Raw genomic sequence first — 11,028 nt, forward strand, 5'->3', positions numbered from 1 at the left:
CTAGAATAGATTAAATCCAAAATTAAGCATTTTATAATAATTCAAATCATAATGAAATAATACATTGTATTATTTAATATTGTACTGTTTTATAAGAAATAAAATTAACATATTAATAAAAAGTTCTATAATTGTAATTTTAGTTGTATTAAATATTTTATATGACTATATGCTGTTAAATTGCTAATTAATAACCAATGATCACCTTAAATATCAGGCTAAAAACTGACTAATTAAATGATTGATATAAAGTAATTGACATTAGAGGTGGTGCCTAACGTCTACCTCTAATGTCAAATTACTTTATATCAATCATTTAAGGCAATAGTTGGTTATTTCATTATATGTATCGGGCTTTGAGTTATTATTTATTGTTAATTAAAATAAAATTTTCAAAATAAACACCTTTTAAATGAGATAAAAAAGAATTTTATTAAATATATATGGATATCTATACATTTATTTACATATAGTATTAAATTCTGTTTATATTATTATAGTTTTGATAATTCATTTAAAGGCATACTGGGTATACTGGGAAAACTGTGGCAAAAAATATTTTAACTTACACCAGTTAAACTTGCATATTTTAAAATAATAATTATTAGATTAAACAGCAATCTATATTTTTAATTATAAATATCATTCAATCACTCTTAAAAGAAACTTTTTGGTTATTCCTGTTTAAAATTCCAATAAAAAAGATTCCAGTAATAGAGCAGCAAATTCCTGTAACACCTGGTCCAAATATGGTAACTTGTTGGGCAATTCCGGCCAAGACAGGTGCAATCATTCGAGAACCGGAAGTAATACTCTGTCCGACACCCACTACTTTTCCTTTTTCATTCTTCCTACACCTCTGCACAGTCAGACTAGTTACACAAACTCTTGCTATTGAGTTACTAATTGCAAATGGAATCAAAAATGCAATTAAACTAGGAAGTGTATTTGCAAAAGTTAGTCCAGTTAATGCAATCATTTGCAGAATTGCAACATGTTGTAGCAAGGATGAGTGATGGAGATAAAATCTAGCAATGTATCCAATCAGAAATCCAGAGAGGGAACTTATGATACTGTAAAAAGAAACAACATATCCAATTGATTTTAAAGAAAGCCCAAGAGTTTTTGTTAAAGTGATAGTAAAATTGTTTCGATACACCAAAACAGCCAAACTGAGAAAGAATTTTACTAAAAATATATCCCAATAATTTTCCCAGTTCAACTGAGTAATTAGTTTCATAGCTTGAAAGGCTTCCTTTTCAACTTCATTTTCCTTAACTGGCTGAACAGTTGGTAAATAAATACAAATTAAAACTGAAAGAGTGAATAATATAGTTAATATACTTTAGTTCAAAACTAAACAAATAAAATATTTTACTAGAAACTGCCATAATTTTAAATATACTTACTAAAATTTATTAAGAACAACAAAGATGAAACTGAACATACAATTTCAAAACCATAAGGTACTTCAGAGAGATGTCCTCCTACAGTTGGTCCTACTATAAAACCCAAACTTGATATGGCATTAAATTTACCAAACACATTAGGTTTTTGATTGTCTGGAGTTATATCAGCAAGATATGCTCTGCTAAGGCTTTGGCTCTGTTTAAATATTCCTGTAAATGTTTTTTAATAGACACAAAAGTATTTTTTTTAAATTATTGATTTTTAACTTAAATACTTTAAATCATTATGAATTCACCTAACAGGATCCGAGTTGATATGGCTATCCATAAATAAGAAGTAAGTCCAAGTACAAAATAATTAAAAGCAGCTATTATAACACAGATTAGTAATATTGGTTTTCTTCCTTTTGTATCACTCCAGTTTCCCTAGAAATAAACATTAAATTAATTTGAAGTGCTCTAATTTTAATGAAATATCAAATATTCTTTAAATCATAACAATAAGACTTAATAAAAAAGGATAAACATCTATGTTTACCAGAAACCTTCTAAAATCATCTAGTTCATCACCAGCCAGCTTTATAATAAAAGAATAGAATAAAGATGTTCTATTTTATTATGTACTGGGATGGTCTGAAAATGTCTTTAGTTATAAAAAATACACATTCCCATATTTAAGTCTGTTTCTTGTTATGATGCAAAGAGTCATTCTTTAATGTTTTGAGCAAACAGATTAAACAGACAAAACATTTAGTATACAGTATAACCAAACATAAAATTTCTATACTATAAGATATAGAAAGTATTAAAGTAATAATTTCAACATTAACAATGATCTGAAGGTAATATTTGTAATAAATTAAAAGAATTCACTTTTTTTTTCCTTCTCAAATTAGCAGCAGTTTTTTATTATATTTTTTAGGTTCTAAGATCATTAGCATGAATTTAATTCAATATAGCATATTTTAATATTTTGCCTTGCATAAGAAAAAGCAAAATACTGAAATAATTCAATTATCATTAAATATGCATTTATATAATGCATTTATCTATATTTAAATTATTTATTTATTTATTTTCCTTAATTTTTTTATGGAGTAATAAGAAAAAAATTTTTTAATGCAGTTTTATTTGTTTGTACTGTTGACAATATAAAAAATGTAAAACAACAGACTCAAACTCAAAATATTTGCAAATGACCAGTTTTGATTTGTTTTTGATGAAGTAAATCAATAAAAGACAAAATATATATATATTGTTAAGTTGTTTCTGTGATAACAACTTTAATGATTAAGACATGATAATGTAAGCAGAATAATAAATGAATGAATGAATTATCTATTAAATTCCATTTGTGTATTTGAAAATTTAACAACCAATAAACACAGCATTAAATACATAAAAGATAATTATATCCAGTGCAGGTGCAACAAGTGCACAGGCACAGGGCCCAGGATCAAAGAGGCCAATGAAATGGAGTATAAAAAAAATTATCAGTATAATATTTTAATTTTTAAATATATACAAAAATATAAAAACTATTTATTGGCATTACTGGTAAATACATTTAATTAACAAGTACGAGCACTTTTGACAGTATATAACCAACCTCTTCAGGTAATATGGCGGATGGAACATTACAAATCTAGATAGAATACATTTTTAAATTGCTCTTCGTGCATGAGAATGGAATATAAAAATTTTAAAATACAAAATTATATGCCACTACAAAATAAATGTAATAACATACAATGGCAACTAGTTAACAAAAATAACAAAATTAATATACACAGAGATAACTGATAATAATATAATGAAAATTTAAACAAAATGTAAACACTGGAGCCTCCTTGTCACCAGTATGTTCTTGTCACACAGTTGTGTGACCTGCGATTTTAGCAAGTTGAACAGTGCAACCCATAGCTCTGGAATATCAACTATAGGAGAGTTGCATGGAAACACTGATATAATAAACAAAGACTTCCAAATGAACGAGATTCTCTTATCCCCATAGTATTTCAATAGTGAAACTTCTGACCAAAGAGGATCAAAGTTATATTCCACCACTTTTCTGGCTAGCTCTGTTGAACATCTCCTATGTGTAATATCTTCAAGATGCTCTGATAAACAGACAAGGAGCATTTTGGTAATGGCACCTATATATAACAAATTTGACCCAGTTAGTGGATTTTGTAAAGATATAGTGTAAACTGCAGACTTTTCAAAAAGTGTAACCCCATCTCTATCATTGCAAAGTATCCTATGCAATGTGGGCTAGAGAGCTACTGGTAGTATATACCCAAATTTTCTAAAGACTTGGCATATACAAAGAAGGGGGCCTAGATATGGGACTAGTCACAACACAAAAACCAGTTCCTTCTTATGAAATAAAGTGGATCATGGAAATAATGCATTTTTTACTTGATTGACTAAATAATTAAACTTGGCAAGAGAATATCCAGCCCTGCACATTACTAATTTAATGTGGATGAGCTCCTCATTAACAAACAGCTGGGAGGACAGGTACAAAATAGCCCTACATGTAAGTGCTGTAATGCCAAAGTTATGTGCCTGGCAGGCTGGAATGCAGTAGAAGGGATAACGTGAGGTGATTTGATGAATTTGTGAAAAACAGAAAAGGAAAGTCCAATGGGAGATCTGTACACAAGTAAATCCAAGAAAGAGATCATTTTGTCATTTTCTTCCTCTTTAGTAAATGATCAGGAAAACAGCCAACAAGAATTGTATAAATTGTAATAACTATTCCTCTGAGCCATCCTAAGCTAGCAGCACATCATCCACATACAACAGATATAGAAGGGGGTAACGTATACAAAGTGGGGATCAAAACACTTTGAATTCTATGGCTCTCTTAACTAACTCAGCTAAAATAGCCAAAAGAGGCAAGCTCATAGGCACTCCCTGTTTCTGCAAATAAAAACTACCATTGAAACAGAAATAATTATTTTCAGTAACTAATAAAAGAGCCTCTCTTAAGCCCAGTATTTGTGGTATGGAATACCCATTCTCAATCAATAGAGTGTTTGTAAGCATGATCATCTCAAAATGGGGAACGGATGGGTAGAATGAAACCATATCTATTTTGTAGAATGATACAAATCTGAAGTAGTAGTCCAATAATACTAGTTATAAGAGACTTTGCAGAAGCAACAACAAGATTGGGATTAGGAACTAGAACAGTGATTTTCTTAGCAAGAGTCTTTTCTGAAAAATAGGTTGGATGGTAACATTTATTCACCAAAGAATGAAGGGGCCAAACAGATTTGATTTGTGTATCTTTACTTCAAAAAACAATCTGAGACACACTATGCTGGCTGGTGGATCCAGGGGTCCAGATAATGCTCACATTACTCCTGGTGTAGTGATAACCTTCTTTACTTTTCTCAAAACCACCAGAGTTGGATCTTTTGTTTGCAAAACTGATCTCAACTGCAATAGAAAGTCATTAGCCCTACATAGGAAATTGTCATTTTTGCACAGTACAAACCTTTTGTCTTTGTCAGAGACCAAAAGTCATTAAATTGTTCTAGTAAATTTGTCACCAACTTCTTGTCCTTTCCAGATGGAGAGACAGGACATGGAGAATATGCAATAGAAATTTTTATAAAAGTGGATACCTCCAACTGGATACATAATTCTTTCTGTTGATACCTTATACAGTTTTTATATTTTCATTTATTTTTAGTAAGTGGCATCACTTGTTTGTATTTAATTTTTAAATGTTAAATATTACCATATTGGAGTTGATTCCATAATGTTTTTGGTTAAAAATGAATTGACCATTTCTATTGTATTTGTTTTTTATTTCCAAAACAGGCAGCCAAAATAAAATATTGTTGAGGGCACATGAAAATCTAGGTACAATAATGATTAGATCAATAAATAATTATTATTTAAACTCATATAAACTTAATAATTTGTTGAAAATGTTGATAGATTTAATTTATAAATAAATTAATCTAATATTATAATAAACTTAATTTTTCATCTTTTTTAAATGAATTTTATGATTAGAAATGATATTAAAACAGCATTCATATACATTAATTGCATTATAAAAATAATCAATTATTAAGACATCCATTATTGGTTTATATTGTAAAAATTATATAAATAAAAATATATCTAATTAGATAATGTATTGCTTGCATGACATATTACGATCAATTCTAGGAGAAAATTTTATAATTCTTTTACATAAACAGTTTAAAATGATATTCCGTTGTTTATTATTTAGCAATCGTCTAGTGATTCAAATCACAACAGACTTATTATGTAACCACAAATTTAAAAATAATCAAATACATTTATTCATTATTATAACAAACCTACTTTATATCAGCAGTATGGCTTTGAATTTTTACTATTAATATTTATAAGTTATCTCAGGAATAATATTCACAAACTCCTTAATCTGGTAAATTAGATAAGATTAAAATTATATTAATAAACAAGTGCTGTTCAAAAAACATCAATTTTAATTAATTTTAAATATAAATTTTAATATTTGTCTAGTATATTTGATTTAAATTTATCATATTTATGTCAACTAATGAGACAAATATTTGAACAATGATTTACAAGATATTTATTAGCAATATCTAATTCATATTTGATAATTCTTTTTATTCATTCCAGACATCTATAGAAATAGTTATCAAAATCTATTCACAAGCAAGATTTTTAGTAATAAAAATATTTAATAAAACCAAAATAGTATGTCAAATGTCAAAAGAATAATTTGATACTGATACTTTTTTCAAGCAATATGCAATCATAGGCATATTCAGAGATGTAGTAATGAGTGGTCCCAGCCTGAAGTTTTAAATATCAATCACTATAAATAGAAAGTTTCATTGCTTACATTTTTTCACAATATCCTAAAAGGAAATATTGAATCACCAATTTAAGGAATCTTATGGTTAGAGCAAAGAATTATCATGGCCTCAGGAGAAACATTCATCATTGATAGGTCTCAAATGTTTTTGATGTCTTGTGCATATCAGAATATAAAAAAAAGGTTTTAGAATAAATGAAATCTTTGGAACAAAAGAAGTAAATTCTTAATAAGATATTTAAAATTTTTAAAAATCAATTTTATCTCATTAAAATAAAATCTATTAATGCATAACAAAAACAAAGGCACCAAAAAAAGTATATCATAAATTAATAGTTTATTTATGTGACCAATGAATCAAAATATTGTATTTGGTAACAATGAAATTTGTTAAATATCATAAAACAAAATTTCTGATTATCATGATGTAAATTTAAATAACTACATAATTTTTATATGTGAACTAGTAATAAATTTGTATCTCAGAACTAAGAAAATTCTTCAAGTATTATATCAAGTGAACAAGTGAATAATTAAAATTATTTTTTGCGTAATTTTTTTTCTCTTTAGCTTATCCCAAGGCACCCATATATAAATATTGTGTTTGGCCAGATTCCAAGAATGTTTATATATTCCTGACTTAAATTACTTGTTGTTTTTGACATAAATTTAATATTTAAACATAAAATTTAAATATAAAATATTTTTAATAATCAACGTTAAATATAGAAAATTTATAAATAATAATATATTTTTATACTCATTTTGTATACAGTTAATGTCTAGAGAAATAATAAAAATTCCTATATTAGTTTAATTAAAACTGTATATTGTTTAGTACATATTTAATAATACTAACCAACAGTGGGCCAGAAAAAATCTGTAAACCACCATAAAGAGAATCTGAAAAAGAGTAATATTTATAAGATTTATGGTTTGAATTACATGAACTAAAGATAATATGAGACACTGAATAGAAAACAATACACTCGTGACAGTATTAAAAATTAATAACAGTAATACAGAAATAAAGATGAAATTGAAATAATACATCAAGGATGAGATGGAATATGAGGTACTATAACAGGAAAGGTTAAATGACAATAGACAGCATACAACAATTTCTGTGCCAGATTCTTTGGGTGTGTGCACTACTTTCTCAGAGAAATGATGTCAAGATTAAATGAAAGCAAAGTCATTTCATTTAAAAAATTTTAACTGTTTAAATGAACTTTTGAATATTTAAATGTAAATTTAAAGCATTTAATTGCAAACAAAATTATTTTAAAATATATATATTCACTCATATTTACCTATCAGCCCAATTAAAACTAGAGAAGCATTTAACTTTTGAAGATGTAGATGCAGCAGAGGAATGATCATACTAACTCCAAGCAAATCCTGAAAAATAAGATTTAATTACAATCATAAATAAATACACATGCCATAGTTTTGTGTTGTAAAATCTATATACTGTTTTAATATTTCACAGAATTATTAGTATTATAGTTTTCGATTATTTAATTAATTAAATACTTGCCATAAAGCCAGTAAAATAAATTAATTTTCGGGTATTCATTATTTTGAATATTTAAAAAATCATTTAAAGAAACAACAAGACACGTGAGATCCGCATGTAAACTGTTAACTTGTCTTTTAATGTTTTTACTAGATGGCAGCACTACGTTCCAAAGCGTACTACTGCCAATAAAATGTCCAATAATAAAAACACTTTGATTTGTAATTTTACATACAAAAATATTCAATAATAATCTCAATTAATAATAAAATTTTAAAATTAATAATTTTTATACCATAAAATCGAGTAAATTGGGCGAAGCATCCTCTCTTTATATTCAATAAAGAAAGGATGCTACGCGCTGTTTTACTCGATTTGAATAGAAGGGACCGCTGTCATGCGCGGAAATTTGCTCTCTGTTTCTAAGTGACCACACTTATGCTGGCTCTCTACTTAGCGCGTACGCACGATGATTCATAGAGCAACATAATCGTGTCTTTACATTTTCCGCGAAATGGATGGAAGGCGATTTGAAATAGAGGTGAATAGTTCCGGTCGGAACCGTTCCAAAAGACTCGGAACTACGAGGAACAGTTCCACAATAAGTGTCGAGGCGGCCCCGGTCGGAACTACTAACGCGTTCTTCATTCTGCACTTTTACGAATACGGTTTTTTCCAGTGGCCAAGCTGTTCCGTTCCCTGAAGAAGTTCGGAAGTGGGCCTGCGCCTCGCCCGAACAGGCTGGCCACGTGGAGTTTTCCGAATTTTCTCCACGTCTGTAATGCTTGAATAGGGGCCAGTTACCTTTAAAAGACTTCACGAAATGCATTATTCCCCGCGTAACGACCATCATAAACGCACACAACTACTATTACATGACAAATACGTCACACTTTACTATAGAGCGATATAGCCTAAAAGCTCATACCCAACTAGACAATACAAGACAAGATGAAAGTAAATGCCAAGTAGTATGTTGATTTTGGTGAAACCGTGTTGTAGTTTATGTTGTTCTATACTGACACAATGAAGTGACTTCTTTCAAACACTTGGCAGGTTATTTATCTTTTTATTCAGTTAGAACGCTAGTTACAAATTGCGTTTCGGGCATTCGCCCCTCTTCAGCTAACTTAAAAGTACAAATTACGAACCTACAGGCAGCAAGGTAATGGATTGACAGGTAGCGAATGTCCTGTTGCCAAGTTCGCTACCTGTCAATCCATTACCTTGCTGACTGTAGGTTCGTAATTTGTACTTATAAGTTAGCTGAAGAGGGGCGAATGCCCGAAACTCAATTTGTAACTAGCGTTCTAACTAAATAAAAAGATGAATAACCTACCAAGTGTTTGTAAGAAGTCACTTCATTGTGTCAGTATAGAACAAGTAGTATGTTGTCAATAATATTTTAGTTCGACTGCCTGATGGCCGAGCGGTCGAGGTGGCAGCCTACCGCTCTGGGAGATCCGGGATCGTATCCAGACGGATCAAAGAAGAACCAGGAATTTTTCGGGTGGTGGTCCATCCAGCTATGTCGGGTCCGACCCTCACCACACGGTTGCCCCATTGTGGATCTGGCCGAACCCATAATGGGCTTACTAAAAGATGCCCTCTTAGTGCCCACAAGACGGAAAGAGTTTATAAAATGGTGTTTTGGTGCCATTACTGGAGGCTGAACTGGAAAAAGTTTGTGGCATTTTCCTGGTAAAATTTTCGCTCACTATGACGCTGCATCATCGCACACGGCCAGACTAACCGAGGCATATGCAAAAGACTTACAGGGCAAAGGGGAACTTCACTGAATGTAAGCCGCATGAAATATTTTGGGCTCGGCTTTCTGAAGCAAAGACTTTTCTGCCGGAGGACAACAACGTTCGTGGAAACTACCGTCAAAATTGCAAAACAATGACTATAGATAACAGTAAAAATTAGCATTTTGTTTTACCACTTTAAAAGAATATAAAAATGACAAAAATCCAATTTTATAATTTTATTTTATGGTTTCAAAATGACTGCAGTTTCAATAGATGTTACTGCGATGACCAAAGAAAAGCTCCGATCTCTGGCACTAGAAGAAAAAAGAAATCTAGTTTAGTGTCTTTCTTTTTCATCAAAGTTTAAACATATTTTTCATAAACAACTGGTTTGTTAAATTCCTAGAATGGAAGAAGTAAAAAAAGTGAAATATTTTATGCGCTATGAGGTACCGGTACAATAGTCTAACCTTCGAAGTCTCTAGACTATCAGCGTGCGAATGGTGAACCGTGACACCTATTCATTTCGGAAGAAGCCTGTCCGGTAGTATTTTATATTAGGACATTTTCTTTTGTCATATCATCGTTATTCTCTTTATCAATTTTTTATATATAGATTAAATAGCTGTGACACATGAAGCTAATATATTATTTAAAATAGATAATCCATTTTAAATTGCAAAAGCTATGGATTGCATCGGAGTTAGATCATTGAGGTGTATCCATGTTTCACCGACTCTCATCTCATTTGACAGTAGTAGTAAGAATATTAACTAACTAATTAATAGAATTATGTAACGTTTATTATGCATTTGAATATTTTTCATTTTGGTTTTTATTAATTTTAGTACTAATAAAATAAAGTTTTCGTAGGAAAAACTATTCGTTCCGAAAATTTTCTCGACTTTTCTATAGTCTATATATTATATATCGCTTATCGTTATCAATTCACTACAAACGAAATAAACTTACGAGCACTCGATTATTTCCAGAGTATAGGTAGTCATATATTTATGACTAGTAGTAGTGTTTATGGCATAAAATGCTTCATGCATTTTATGCCTAAATATGTTAATGGTTTCTATAGTTTTCATGCTCCGTGCAAACTGCTCCACGCCTTCCCGAGAACGCTTTCAAGGGCCTACTCGATAACATTTACTCTCGAAAAATAGATAATATTCGAACACTAGATATGATAACTCGAACGATAACACCCGGAAACTTTGAAAATAATATAGCAGGTTTCAATACTAGCGTACCTTTTCTTTTATAATGTAATAATCGTTATGGATGTAATTTATTTCCCATGATTAAACGAAGAGTGATGTAACTCGAATAAGATTCGGGAAAATGGATCCTAACCATCACCGAAAGAGGTTTACTATTGATAATCACAATTTCTTTTTTAAACAGTTTACTTTTTAATTAATTCCTTTTAATTAAATTAAATTAGTTAATCCACCAAAAATACTTTTGCAACTGTTCATCAGA

At 29.9% G+C, this 11,028-nt stretch overlaps 1 protein-coding gene across 1 annotated transcript; it reads right to left on the minus strand.

The window, feature by feature from the left end:
* Positions 1–413: 413 nt before the first annotated feature.
* On the minus strand, positions 414–7,928 carry LOC136976795 (major facilitator superfamily domain-containing protein 9-like). The gene is made up of 6 exons (XM_067272164.1): positions 7,808–7,928; positions 7,581–7,668; positions 7,127–7,170; positions 1,706–1,835; positions 1,410–1,619; positions 414–1,314 (listed from the first exon to the last, which is right to left on the minus strand). The coding sequence occupies exons 1-6, from the start codon at positions 7,844–7,846 to the stop codon at positions 647–649; spliced, it is 1,179 nt and encodes a 392-aa protein (XP_067128265.1). The 5' UTR covers positions 7,847–7,928; the 3' UTR covers positions 414–646.
* Between the last annotated feature and the right edge of the window lie 3,100 nt (positions 7,929–11,028).

This window comes from Centruroides vittatus, unplaced genomic scaffold, assembly GCF_030686945.1.
Source record: "Centruroides vittatus isolate TY-2023 unplaced genomic scaffold, ASM3068694v2 contig_425, whole genome shotgun sequence".
Taxonomy (NCBI): Eukaryota; Metazoa; Arthropoda; class Arachnida; order Scorpiones; family Buthidae; genus Centruroides; species Centruroides vittatus.